Source organism: Mercurialis annua, linkage group LG3, assembly GCF_937616625.2.
Source record: "Mercurialis annua linkage group LG3, ddMerAnnu1.2, whole genome shotgun sequence".
NCBI lineage: Eukaryota > Viridiplantae > Streptophyta > Magnoliopsida > Malpighiales > Euphorbiaceae > Mercurialis > Mercurialis annua.
Window position 1 is genome coordinate 53,494,457 of NC_065572.1, and position 15,661 is coordinate 53,510,117.

General features: G+C 32.6%; 1 protein-coding gene across 1 annotated transcript; it reads right to left on the reverse strand.

Annotated features, from left to right (window-relative positions):
• Positions 1-293: 293 nt before the first annotated feature.
• Positions 294-14,793, reverse strand: LOC126673079 (uncharacterized). The gene is made up of 25 exons (XM_050367045.2): positions 14,614-14,793; positions 14,402-14,522; positions 14,258-14,320; positions 13,933-14,034; positions 13,652-13,820; positions 13,398-13,496; positions 12,638-12,787; positions 10,915-10,954; positions 10,372-10,429; positions 10,184-10,266; positions 9,445-9,543; positions 9,205-9,320; positions 8,997-9,115; positions 8,072-8,142; positions 5,760-5,865; positions 4,607-4,746; positions 3,684-3,842; positions 3,502-3,605; positions 3,214-3,389; positions 2,606-2,795; positions 2,148-2,247; positions 1,314-1,482; positions 945-1,027; positions 789-865; positions 294-703 (listed from the first exon to the last, which is right to left on the reverse strand). Exons 1-25 carry the CDS (start codon positions 14,686-14,688, stop codon positions 532-534), a joined length of 2,841 nt encoding a protein of 946 aa, XP_050223002.1. The 5' UTR covers positions 14,689-14,793; the 3' UTR covers positions 294-531.
• Positions 14,794-15,661: the final 868 nt, after the last annotated feature.

Sequence of the window (15,661 nt, forward strand, 5' to 3'; positions counted from 1 at the left end):
TGTATTATACCAAACTAAAAATAACTTCTTAAAATATTATCCTAAGAGGTGTTTTTTAAGTTGATTGTTGTGCATCAGAAATGAAAATCATGGTCTACAAAAATGATAGTCATTTTAGGACAAGAAATAAAATTATCATAAATTTGCCTACATTTCTTCCGGGTGATGGAGAAAATGATAGCTTAAACTAAGAAATAGGAATGTACAATTTTTTTTTTTTGAATTAATACATTCATTTTCATTTAACTAAGGGTACAATTAAATTGGTTTAATTTAATTTTTGCACACTCATATTGAGAAGATAAAGCAAACGAAGCAAATTAAAGTGTAATATCTGTGCTGCAGCTCAGTGTAAACCCCAAAGAAGCAGAAAATGAATGTACATTACAGTGATGAAGTGTTGTAAGCTAAAATGAAGTGGCTCTTGCTACCTAAAATGGGGACTATATCTTTCCCTAATTCCTCTACCATTTGAGTTTCTAAACAAGAAAACAAAATTGAACAGAATTGTGTATGGGGAAGAAAATGTTGTCAATTAATTTTAGGTTTTGGTCGGCTCGGCTTCAACACAAAATAAAGAAGACCCATTACAATTACGAAAGCAGGAATTGTTGTCATATCAAATACCACATGCACTTTCCGCTCTCTCGTGCACTGAACTGGGTGCAGAAGCGCAATTGTCGCATTTACTTCCTCACACAACCTGCATAATTAACCATCTTCTCAAAAATATTGACCTGAGGTGATACTAATTTTCTCTAAAATAAATGGCAAGGTAAGTGCCTAACCCATTCGAAGCATCCTCCAAGGTATAAAGTAGCTTCATAGCGTCCGCATGAAGCAAATCTCCGTTTATGGTTGAGATCTGAATATAAAATACACTTATTAAACAGGCTCCGCAAAACTCGGGACATATAATAATCATATAGAGAAAGGATGCTCACTCTTCTCCACAGGCTAACAACATAATTATACTTATTCACAAGCTCTTTCTCTTTGGACTGAAAAAGTGTGAACGTCTTTTCAGCTGCCACTGGTTAAGTCTTCAAATAGCAGTAAAAAGAATGCAGGAAATAATAGAGCTACATGCAGACGCACGTATTCATTTAACAATTGGAAAATGGCATCTCAGCTTATAGACGGTTCTGTTTGAGCAATAAGCAGGCAGATATGCAGGCTAAGATGTGACTAGCAAATACCCAAGTGATTGTGACGTTGGCATTATCCCAAATTTTCAACTACCCAGATGACACTTACTCTTCAAATGTTGAACTGCAATTACTCATTTGGTTGAAACTAATAAAAAAGGATACATGTACGCTCCATGAGTAGACGACGAATGGCTGAATTAACTAATTGTATAGACTCTTCAAGAGTTGTGATAATGTAGCTCCGAGCAATCGTATCAGACTGAAACTGTGATATGTGCCAGCCACGAGAAGTTATGGAGAAAGGATTGCATCCAACAGACCATATCCAGTCCTGTCAAATTTTGCAAGCACCATCGCTATTAAATTTATAGAAAATGCAAATTCAATCAACTAGTGACTAGGCATAAAAGTTCAACAAAAAAATGCGAGTTCACAAATTTTAGGCGGTAAGAGATGCATGCACGTATACGCTTGTGAGTTTGAGAGAGTGAGTCAATGCCAATGACATGCACAAAATTAATAATCAAAGCACACAGAACTTCATATTTTTTAAAGCTTAACATCATCTGAAATACATGACCTGTAATATATTATGAGCCATCCAATAATCATCTTTCAAGAGACCAAAATATTTATAGTTTAAATAATCGATTCATATATGTGGCACAACATTGTCTACATTAGCACTGCTGCAATTCAAAACGATTAGGATACTAAATATAAAGATACCGAGTATAAATTCACAGCTACAATTGGGAAATTAATACATTTCTATATTTTTAAGGAATAAATTCAGAATATCTAAACCCCCATGAGAACTTGCAGTTGAAAAGATGGAGCTGCCTTCTCAAATATCTGACATCAAACATTGCCAATAAAACATATGTGGGTTTTATGAACACATTTGTTTGGATCAGCACCTTAGCAAATCATTAATAAGACATCAAGCAGAAATTAAAATGAATCGAAATAAACATCTGCTACATATGCTAATACCTCAATTGCAGTTTCATGGGCATGGCTGTAGACAATATGAAGGGGAAGTAAACCAGCCAAATGTTCAGAAACAGCAGCAAGTGCAGCTTTTATGGGCCTCCTGATAGGGGGGGAAGGGAGAAAATAACTTCTAATTTATCTCATTTGTAAATTTCAAGTAAAATTAAAACAAAAATAGATTAAATAAAACTGTTTAACTGCACAATTGCAAGCACACAAGTATTCTGCAGGAATTTAAAATAAAAAGAAAAATTTAATTAAAAAAGAAAAGCATTCAGAAGCTAGAGATGCAAACAAAATGTTAAAGAACGTCTACGTAACGAAACTCAAATTTAGCCGCCCCAAATTTCATATCTTCTGATATATCAGAAAGAATCTGGTAAAGGTCAACTAAACTAAAATGGGAATGCTAGAAGCCAAGTAAACCCTCAAAATTATAAATGGAATAACATTCTGACCTCAAATCCCACAAAAGTGACTGGCCATTACATTGAAGATGGCTTTCCCATGATGACGGCTCTGACTGGACAACAATAACCATGTCGGAAAGAGCCTTTGCTTGATAGTGCTTGTCAACCATTAATGGTTCTCCATAAATGAACCAAAAGATAGGAACTTCAAGAGTAGACCTACTATGGGCATGTCCCCCTGTATCATTATAAATATAGAAAAAAAGAAATTAACTAGGATTGACATCTCAAAAGATTATCAGTTGACACGAGATGAACATAGAAAACCTAACATGGCTGTAAACATTAATGGTGTTAGTACTACATGGTTATCTTAGTAGATTAAATGACCCTTGCAAGGGTCTTCTATCGTAAACTTGAGCTCGACCTTCTGATCACTTAAGAGTAAATTTATATATGGCACATGAGATATAAAGTTACTGAATGAAAACTTTATACCAATTTAAACAAATTTAGAAAGTATAAGTGCACAAAGTAAATTTATAAATGTCAGATAACACATGTGCAATTGCTGAATGAAGACTTCATTTTGTCTTGAACAAAATTAGAGATAAAAAAAAGATAGAAAAAGTGGGCAAAGTAAGCTGGTAGATGACCTTTCAGAGAAGCATGGTCATTCAACCTCTGCAACTGATATTGGAGGATGGAGGAATCTAGATAGGACCGAATGGTTTTCCTATACGTTCCATTAACAAGCAATAATGGAACAGCTGCAGCTCGTCGTGCCACTGAGAAGGCCATTGCCAGTGCTGGATCTTCTGAAAGCGGTAATCTACAGCATAAAATGGCAATAAGTAATAAATAATTAAAATAACATCAATTTTCAAAAAAACATTTTATCAATACTGCAAGATAAAAAGACAACAAATAATTAAAATACGTACAGGTTTTGGCTGAAAATAGCTTTTTGCGAAGGCAATAATAAGGAGGAAAGCGCACCCTTGAGAGCCTCAAGATCCACCGGTAGTTTTTTAGCATTCCTTACTTTCTGCAGATATAAACTATGAGTAATAACTAATTTTGAAACCAGAAAAGCGCCTACAGAAGTGTAATTCATATACTATACCTCCTGTGTGATGAAAAACAACTGGAAGGATATCTTCTCATAATAGTGGAAAGCACCATCAGCAATTGAAGGTGAAATTATATGTCTCATGGACCCCCACAGTGTTGCTCCTAGATGTGCCAGAAAAGTATCTCGTGCAACCGTGTAGTTTTGAAATTCCTACAGAACAGTAAATACGATGAAGATCATACATTCTAAATTGAAGAGTGACCTTACTGTTATCTATTATATGAGGACCATTTCAGGCAATCAATCTTGCCAATATATAAACACAACGTTCTATTGTTTCTTTCTGAATAAAGGTTCAAAATTAGCTTTTTGTTTTTTAAAATTAAATTTATCATGCCTATAAATCATAAATTTAACAATTATATCGAATTAAATATGTATACTTTTTTGTCAAAGATAGTTGAAAGAATTTAATAAACAGAAATGGCTAATACTAACATACCCACTCCAATAAAAATTTGTTTACATTTTTGCCTTTGAAAATTAATTCTACAAAACCTAAAGGAACTTGTTAGGAGAACAGCATCATCAACAGCTTCAAAACTTGAAACTGGTGCACACTTTCAAACTCGCTTAAACCAATATACTCAAGGACAAGAACTCAAACAGCACAGAAACATATTCATAATATTGTAACCAGTTTCTGGTAAATTTCAAGAGCCAAAACAATACCCAGGGAATTAAAATTAAAAGACACAAATTTTACAGGAGATAATTAGGGCACTCTCAATGAAAAAAGATCTTCACCGATTTGGCAGAATACTTTAGTGGTTCTCTTGTGATCAGACAAGAGTCTTCTAGTATAAAACAGATATAATTATTTAACATTGTTTTTATTAGATTTTACACATGGATTGGTTCTTTTAAGAAATTATAAAGTAATATGAAAGTTATTGTCATAGAAAGAACACTACCTCATAAGTATCACTGAAAAGATTCCAATTCTCCATTCGTTTTAATGCCTCTAGGGCCTTCTTTTTATGATTTTCATCATACTCATCTCCTTCAAATGATTGGAGCTCATTTTTCAAATCCTGCATTCTCTCATCAAGTTCTGACATAATAGAAAATAAATTAGAGGAATATTCACCAACCAAGGGTTCATGTCAAGTATCGTCAAATAAGTAAATGTGATCCACTCTAAGTCTTCTCTTTGTAAAAGAAACATTTAAATCTATGATAAAAATGAAGCTTTTTTTTTGAACCATGCACCCAATGTCATCTAAATGTCTATGAACAAAAATGTAGCCACCTTGAAGTAGGGGTGTGCATCGGTCGGTGACCGAACCAAACCGAAACCAAATTAACCAAACCCGAAATATTAAAAATTTCCATAGCCGAAACCGAATTATATTATAAATAAACCAAACCGAAATAATATTTTGGTTCGGTCGGTTATTTCGATTAACCAAAATAACCGAATTTTACTAAAATTAGTTATTAAAAAATAAAATAAAAAATAATAATTTTAATATTAATTTACAATTTCCTTAAAAATTACAAAATAACCTTAACTTTTTTTAATAATTACTCCCTCCGTCCTGTAAAGATAGAAAAAGTAGTTCTTTCACAAGAATTAAGAGAGTAGTTAATTATAGGCAATTTGTGATAATTGTTCTAAATTATCCTTTTAATTTCTTGAAGTAAATTATAATAAAAGAGTGATTCACACAACCCAAAGCCACTATATAAATATTAGCCAATAGAATTTTAGATATATAAAAAGCATACATTGGAACTATAAATCAATTAATGTTGATATAAGGGTATTTTAATAATTTTATATTTAACTAAGACTACATTTTCTATTTTTGTGGGACAAAAAAAGTAGCTACTTTTACTATCTTTACGGGACGGAGGAGGGAGTACAAAAATAACATTATAAATATATATAATTCAGTTATTTCGGCCAGTTCGGTTAATTCGGACATTCCATATCCAAAACCGAACCGAATTAAAATTTCGGTTTCGGTTTCGGTTTCAAACAAATACTGCACACCCCTACCTTGAAGTTGCAAATCATGAAATGCAGAACCATTAGATGAATAGAAGCATATAGGAAATTACCATCACAGAGAGCCAGCTTAACTTTTCTTCCCTTGCAGTGCTTGAAAGCAAAAAGCTCATATATATCAATCTCTGCTAGAAGAATGTCAATGGCTTGATGATCTTTCTGTAGTTTCAAATCCATTATCAATTATAAGAAAGAGCAGTAGCATCTAACTACCATAAACATATCCAATATAATTCATAATTCCATTCTTTAGTTTTACCAACAAAGCAAAAAGAAATTTACTGAAAGACATTGGTACATGATACATCCATTATCCATCCTAAAATGTTATTCAAGTCAGCTTGATTAAGGCTTAGTTCTAAGCTAGATGGGAATCGATCCTACAATGCTCTGTAACAATATCATAGTTCTTCGGCTATAGAGTGTTTCACAAATACTTCAATCAACAATCTAGCATCTCAGTGACAATTCACCATTTTGCAAATGCACACTGGACACAGAAAGCAAGAAAATGATCGTGATTCCTCCACATACTGAGCACATAAAGAGGTAACTGTGCGAAAACTTCCTATTTAAAGATTTGTTAGTATATAAATTTCATAGGGATCTAGTTTTTTCAATTCAGACTAGGAGCCTAATTTCTACCTTTCTAATTCAGTATTCAGACTTTTATATAATCATTCATATTGTATTCTTGATGTTAATTATCATTGGAAAAAAAAACTGCCAAAATTGTCAATAACTAATCTCAACGAAATGCTATAATCAAACAAAGCCATCATAATATATCATTTGGTTACTCTCATAGGAATTTCCTAACTATAATTGGTGTTGGTAATTGTATTTTGGGAGGGAGGGTGTGGATATGCTTCTGCACAGATTATAATACTTTAAGCTCCTCATAAAAAGTGGCAGCTAACCTCAACTAGCCACACATTTGAACACAACAATCATAAAAGATAATTCAGTTATTCTTAGAGGCATTTCCTGACTATTGATGATGTAGATAATTGTGAAATCGAAGAGAAATAAGCTTATGCGCATATATCACAACTTTAAGGCCTTCATGTACATACACAGCATGTATACATGATTGTATACGAGGACCTTTAAGTTTGTGATAATCTATACATATATTGACTCTAGCAACTGATAACAAATGAATCTTTAAGAAAGCATAATTTTCTTCTCTATTCTCAAGAACATATCAATCAAAAAAATTAATTTACTGGACAACACTTGATGGACTGACAAACCACCTTTTGTAGTTGTTTCTTTTGGCATCATGTTAGCACCATTTTGGTGCTCCTTTATAATATCTGTCTTTTGGGGCAAAAAAAGAAAGGAAAACTAAAACCCTGTACGTATAGGAAGGATTATAGTCCAAATAACTGCTGTTAAACTCCTATTTAGTAAAAAAATAAGCAATAATTTAGCAAACTTAAACAAAGAGAGACTGACATCCATATTGTGTCCCAAAACTTAAAAACTAGTTTCTATACATAATGCATGTAATATGGACATTAATTTTTTTATAATGGCACAGTTCTACACATCAATTTTGGAAATAGAGAAATCCGATGCCTGAAAATATTTATGTTTGAGAAACATTCAATCCTAGTAACATAGTATATGGTTTTGTGCCAGCAAATCCTCATGCTGACAGCATAGATACAAATAGAAAGTCGGTATTTTTTATTTTTTTTTGATACTTGGGAGAAAGTCGGTATTAATTGCACATGGAGTCAAACTCTGCCATAAGAAATGGAAATTAGAATTTCCTGCCAACTGCAAATAACTATATGCCTAATTAATCAGATAACATATGACAAGGAATCTCACCACTGCCTCGACAACCAAGAATGTCCACCAAAATAATAACACAAGTGAATAATCCGTTTAAGCAAATTTATAGACAAAAAACTGATCGATGTCTTTTCGCCGACTTCAGGCATGAAATTACTAATAAGAAAAGTTTAGGAATCACTTTGGAAGAAACTATAATGTCTGACAGTGAAATATATAATTAATCCCTAAATCATTTAAATTATAAAAATAATTTATTGGCTTTAAACTATCAATAACCAATTCAGCTAAAAGTTTAGGCGGTTAGGTGAGCCTCCAACTATGGTTTTATTATCTTAACACACCTTCTCATGTAAATGTCCATTGGACTTAAAGCCCGAAAAAGTACATACAAACCTGACCTTAGCTTGTGCTCAAATATTATAATTAATATTAAATGAGGACCATCAAGGATCGAACATGATTTTATAACTTTAACACAAACAATCTCATCAACGTTTTTTTTGACCTGAAATGAATTGAAAGCAAGTATAATAGTTCTTTACTCTTTGACACATACATTACCAAATACTGCAAATTTTTCCTGAATGGCCTCTTGTAAGCGATCTTCAGCTTCATCTTCTGAAATCTCTGGATGCCACAAAGAAAGAGAAGTATGATTGGAGAGACTGATGATTAGGAAACTGGGTAAAACAACCATCATTTACAGACAAAAAAAGATTTTATGAAATAAAAAAAACATAAATCACATGTTACAAATCTATTAAATATCAAAATCAAACTTTTTTGCTTTTTATCAAAACCATACAAGTAAAAAATACAAAAAGATAGAGTAATTTACTTCCAAAAATGGGTCCACATTATTCTACAAGAAATAAAATCCACCTCATACAGTAAAATTACAAGCAAGCATCATGACCAGACATAGAAAATCCGACATTGTTATGCAGCATTCCAGCATCCACAAGTGCCAAAAGTTGAGCACATTCTAGACATAATTCCTTTCATTAGGAAATAAAATTTGAAATTTTATTAGTGCCTTAAATATTTACATCTGTATTTCAACATTTGAGAGGAAATTAAATGCACCCAAAGTTGTCCTACCTTTAAATAACATTTGAATAGAAATATACACCTCCATGTTCATTAAATTAAGGCCAATCTTTAATTTGTTGTAGAATGGTGGTTTTTGAGTCCTAAAATCCCTCATGTTTTAGAGGCGTCTAAAGGACTGAATTTAAGCATAATTTCACTGGAGGGAACTTCTACAGTATAGTTCAATGTTTGTGCTAACTAGAAGGATACTTATCCATCACTTCGTAAATTTTGTTCTTTCCTCTTAACACAAGTTTCTTTTCATATTAAAAGTAGAATAAATTGGAACCACATATGAATCATGCACTTTTACGTTTATAGTAGAACATCATATCTAATAATTTAACACGATCAATAACGGTACCCCACTAAATAGCTATGAGCACTACCTGCAACTGCACCAATGGTTTTGGTCACATTAGGAAAACTTAGTTCTGTTCGCACTCCTTCCCCCCCAACAGCTGGGCCCCAAGAGAAAGGACCTGCAGTTAAATCAATAAATGCCCACCTGAAAGGGACCATGTTAGTACAGAAAACATCACTATGTGCATGTGCATGTGTTTGTCTCTTAGATATGAAGAGATAAGAGATGTAGACCTGGCCCTTCCAATCCACGTATCTGTAAGACATTCTGTATGAAGATCATTGAAGTCCCCAGATTTTAACGCCTTTTCAAGAAGTAGTTTCATATCTTCATTCTTGCCATTCAATAACTAGACATGAACAGGGATATCAAAAACATTAAATAAAAGTTGAATTTGACCTTCAAATTCTTCATTCTGCTTGCAATAAAAAGCAAAGCCACAGAGCAAGAAACATAAAGGAGAGATTTTATACCTGTAGAACTTTATTCTGAATGATATCAGAAGTGTCCTTCCCTTGATACAACTTCTCCACATTATTGAGTGCATTTAAATAACTATTATACCATTCCGCCTGAGATTATTTAAAAAAATAGAAAACTATAATTTAATGATATGTCTTTAAATTCTATTATTCCATGTCTTAAATTGCACATATCAAAGGATAAAACTTAACCCCCAATTTTAACATTTGCAAATCAGAAGCCAGAACTTACAAGCATAAATGTGATTTATAAATTTTAACACCAGGTAAAACAAATCCAGGCAGAACGTAGTAATATTACTAGGAAAAGTAAAATGCATGTGTCTGCTATGAATATCATTTGGATTTGATTTGCTTCTATGAAAGATATATACACATTTGTCCATTAAAAATATGCTTTGAATGAGTTATGACTTGAAGTAAAACCTTTCAATGCCTTGACATACTGGCTAAGAGTTGGAAGCCCACACTAGATATATGAAAGGAAAAAATTCAATGGACAGGCAGAGCAAATAACTAACAAGCACAATAACAAAACAAAACCTACCCATAAATCTTCAGATATCAACATACTATGTTTCCATCACTGATAATATATCTTTATAGATTATTTATATTATTAACCACTCTTAATATCCATATAGTAAGAAAAGATGTATGGATAAAAAGTTGCTGCATATGTGCACAAATTAGACAGGACTTAGGACTATAAACTGAGAGAATATTTTACTGTATCAGTGTCTTCAGTTATTGTCCAGGCAAATTTAGTCATTGGATGCTTTTCATATAAAGGCCTTTTGATCTTCTCAAGTTCTGCAAATTATTTTCAAAATAATTTACGGTCAGAAGAACAATGAGATATATAGGATTCACAATATTCAAGGTGCAACAGGTGGAAATATTAGAGGGATATCATACCAAGGACACTTTCAGGAATGCTTCCTGATTGAAGAATTTTTGTTTGCAAGCTCTTATTCTGAACAATCGATGAAAGCAAATCAAAGAAAAAACATCAATCTCAGAGCTGGATTTATACATGTTATAAATGTGCCAGGAAATATCCTGCAAAGTTTTTGTAGAACTAGCTGCAATCAAACTTCAGTGACTTACTACTCAAAATTGAGAATTGAACCATATATATTGTATTACTCCCTCCATCCCATTTAGAAAGTCCCTTTGTTGTTTTTCAAACATAAAACAGAGTTTTTTTCTTGTTTTATCCTTATTAATTGTGCTTTGGAATTGTACTTGTCATTAATTTCCTTGCAAGTGTGTTTAATTATCAAGATAAAACAAGGGGTAAAAAAGGAAGCTAAAGCTAAAAATGTACAATGAGACTTCTTAAGAGGGACACACAAAAAATGACAAAGGGACTTCCTAAATGGGACGGAGGGAGTACTTGTTTAAAGATAACGCCATTATGGGTAAATAGAAGCAAATTAAAACAGGTAAAAAGAATACCTCCTTTAGAAAATTAATTTCAGATTCCGATAAGCCTCTCCTGCCATTTCAAATGAAATAGTTGAATGAAAGATAAGGGATGTCATAAGAAATTTAAACTGTTAATGAGACATTTCAAAATATAAATTGTGCCAAATCATTGTAATCAGCAAGACACCACACAACATGCATAAAGCAAGTGTATAGAACTTGAGTTTTATCACTCTGAATATTCATTAAATATGATCATGTATGTTTCAAGATATTGTTAATGAAAGGAAATAGAAAGTACAATTGTTTAAATGAAGGCCATAAAAAGGAGTACTATAAATGTATGCTAAGGTATTATGGCAAATCATAACATGATTACACACTTAAGATCAGGTTCTTAACATTTACTTGTTTGCCTTTAATAATTTGCTTTCATCAATTTCTGTTGAATTTTGATGAGTTTTTAAATGCACTATTGGGATGTTTAAGCGAAGACTATATTGTTGATCAGGAACAGACTGCATGCAATCAGTATCACATGACACTAAGTGATAAGTTGTGCTAGCACTTTGCACTGTTTCCGCAATTAACTTAAGGAAAACTATATATAAAAATTCTCGTTGACGCTGTGTGATCCTACATTTGAGGGGATATCTATATCAGAACCTTTTTTGTAGTATTATTCCATTATTTTTTATTCTTCCAATTTTAGAAATTCCTGCATATATAAATAATATATGAGCTAATTTTTCTCTTCCATCTTCTTTACTATTTCATCATGGTATCAGAACTTATCCTCTATATCATTGTCGCTTGAGAGAAATTGATCCTCATACCGAAAGACGAATGCAGCATTGCTGCCTCTCTTTTTTGGCTGATAAAAGAGGAATTATTTTGAGATGGCAGAAGGAAAAACTCTTAAGGCTGCTACTGAGAGCAGAGGAGTTAAAATTGGGTTGCTATGTAAAACTTGTTCTCTGAAAATCAGTACAATAAAGCTGAACAGAACCAATTACCTTGCTTGGTCAAGGTCATGTGTATTGTTTATTCAAGCAAGAGGATTGCAGGGATATGTTACAGGAGATAAACCAAAACAAACTGCTGCTGATCCAACACTCTATGGGAATTAGAAAACTCTCTTGTCCTGTCTTGGCCGATTAACTCAATGCAACCACAAATTGCTAGAGGATATCGGCTATTCAACACAGCACAAAAGATTTGGAATGCAACCTCTCTTATGGTAAAGAAATTTTTAAGTGGAACAAGATGTGTCTTCAAATTAATTGAATTCGGCGATATGAATTCTTCTCATTCAAACTGCAAAACCTAGGATGCTTCTTTGACCAAGTTGTCAAAAAGGGAAAATATTACTTGTACTTTTTAAATCAGGTGAAGCCTGCCCATTTGAAAGGAAAGGCTCTTTATGTTTACAAGGTTGTGAAATTTATCCCATGCATGGGATATTGACAAGCTTCTCTTCCCTCTAAAAAATATAAAGAAAGATTGGGATAGGAAAGGATGAATGATGTGCTGTCTCATACGCATGCCACTTAATAGAGTCACCTTACCCCATCTAATCCATTAACTGCTACCATATACAAAATCCAAATTTCCCTCATATCTGAAATGCACTAAGGCAGCAGAAATAAAAAAAAAAGTAGTATAAGTGCTTCTAGAGATATAAAAATTCTGCAATATCTAGCATCCATGCAATGACAAAGGAAAATAAAAATAAGGACAAAAAGATACACACCGGTAGCCATATTTTGCCCTCTTGAAGTCATGCTTAGGATTCATAATAAAAATATTATATGCATTTTCAAGTTGAAGATAATCAACAAGGCTACTGAAAAGAATATCCATTATATCAACATCCACTTGCCAGAGGACCTCCCCGTCATCCCTGCCAACAACAAAACAAAATTAAAGATATTTCAAATTCAACAAGGTATATAAACAATCAATCAAATAAAAGTGATATCTACTAAATTTCACTTAACATTTATGGAAAAGATCTCCATAGATCCCAAATAGCCTTAACCAACATATGCCACTCAAGCAAACTTAAAGTTCACATAATTAGTTATTTACTATGATTTGGGTTGTGGAGTCATTGATCACTTTTCATAAGGAATCGCATGTATAACAACAGCAACAACCAAGAAAATATTCCATGCAGAGGCATTTACAAGTTGTTGCTTCATGTAACTAAACATATTTAAAGTATGTTATATGCAATTGACTGATTAAAATATATTTTTTTTAAAATCAAATTATTCCATAAAAGAAAAAACAGTATTCTCTAACTATCCTTGTAAGCAAAATGTGTTCATTGTCTCACTCTTGCCAAAAACCAAGATATTTTTCAGTTGACTGCAACTTTACCATCATCTTCCACAATAATGCAGCATGTATAATGTGTGTAAAAGGTTATTAAGTTGTTTTATGCCCAATTTGGACAGGCAGGAATAAGAGCAGGAAATATGGAGAATTTGAGACTGCCTGTAATTCACCTGTCAGTAGATACATCGTCCTTGCGAGCCAAAACATTAATGGCATGCTCAAAAATAGAAGTAACTTTTTCTCCCATTTGAATTGCATGAACGGAAAAACTACATATGCAAGATAACTATCATTAGAGAAGTAGAAAATTAAAATTACTAGGCAAATAAAGTCATCACATCCTTCATTGAACAAGCATATAAAGAATGGGAAAAAAAAAACAGATGATATGAAAAGAGTTGAACACTTCTTTTCAAACCGTTACTTGTAACTTATGTGACTGACAACTGGTAGATGGTGGCGTTGCTCCTTCTCCACACTAATCTTGTAAAATGGGGTAAGAACCTCTCCAATTTGTGGAACTCGTGTATGTTCAAAGATGTGATCAATTTTTGTGAACCAACGCTCAAGTTCTTCTAGATGAAGTTTGAACTCTACATAATAGACAAGCAGATGATATCAGACAAGACATCCAATCATCAAAACAAAGGAAAAGAAGGCAAGACCAAGCAGTTGAGATGGTGGTATGTAAAAGCGGTGGTATACCATGGTTTCCTTTTCCTTCAAATCCTATGAAAATGAAATTCACGGGAATCGGAAGGTACATAGAATCCACTTCCTGAAGCATTAGATAATTTGCAATATTGCCTGAAATACAGAAGAAGACAATTGGAATGGTTTGATATCATTATATGAATCATAACAAATACTATGTTATAATAAATCCCTATCTATAACCAATGTTAATCGCGCACCACTAAAATCAATTCGCATCTTATTTTATCAAACAAATGATCATCAACAAACATAATAACTAGAAAGAATTAAAATGAAATCCTAAATTAATGAGAGAGGGTTAAGAAAGAATTACCAGCCTTGGTGTAATTGATGGCTCCTGCTTTGCCAGGACTTGAAGATTTGAAATCATCAAAATCTGCTCCAACAAAAATGAAAAGTTAGGAAGAAACAAAGCAAATAATGAAAAAGAATAGGGCTAAAGAGAGTGAAAATATACCAGCACCGCCATGAATAACATTCTCACTCCAAAACGTACTCTTCTCTTTGAGATTGAACAGAGAAAACACCGACGACGAACTTCCTGTTTGACGAGCTCCATTTGATCCACTGGCTGTCAACTGATACACGCATTACATTACATTCCAAATCAATCAAACTCGGTGAAACTCAGTGAAACTCAGTGAAACTCGGTGAAATCTTCTTACTCACCACTAAAACAACGAAGCTTAAGATGATGAAACTACAAACACGATTCCAATTACAAGCGAATCGAGCTTCCCCCATACTCGATGCCTCTTGCTCCTTCAATTCCAATTTCTTTTCCTGGTTTTCATATACACGATTTTTACTTCCTTTTCACAAAAATGGGCTAATTTAAACCCTTCTTTTTAGGCTTCAACCTTAAAAATACCCATATTTTTTACTTTTTTGTTTTAGAGAAAATTTGGACTACCTCAATAAGCCCTCTGATAATTAATACTCTATAAATTAATAATTTTAATAATTAATAAAATTTTAGAGAACCAATTTAGATATTATGTTTTATTAAATATTCAATAAATTAATAATTTTAATAATTAATAAATTTTTAGTACACCATGTATATTAATTATCAGAGGATCGACTGTACTATATTTTTTTACTTTAATACATGTTTATATTATAATTATACCTAATTTTTATTATTATATTATTCTACTCATATTTTCTTTACTCTCAAGAGACAACTAATGACAACTGTCATTTTTTTTTCTCTCTCTCTTTTCTCTCTTCTCTTTCTTCTTCTTCTTCTCTTCTTCTCTGTTTGGTTTTTTTCGCCATTTCTTTTCTTCTTCTTGTTTATTTCTTCTCTTCTTTTTCGACGTTCCTTCATCGGTCGTCGTCGCTCCGCCATCATTCAATCTTCGCTCCGCCGTTCTTTCTATATTTGATTTTAGTTTTTTTTAAATTCGTGGTTATTAATACGATTTATATTAACTTCCATATCTGAATAAATTACTCTTTGATTTATTCAATTTTAGATCTAAAAATCTGCATGAAAAACGATTTTCTGCACAAAAAACAGCAGCTGATTATTATATGAGTATCACTGCATTATCATAACATTATCATAACACTGCAGAAAAAATGATTTTTTTTAAAAGATAACGTCTGATTATCATATGAGTATCACTATATAATCATGTTGTTATCATAACACTGCAAGGAAAAAATGATTTTTTTTGTTTGATTATCATATCGTTATCATACTATTATC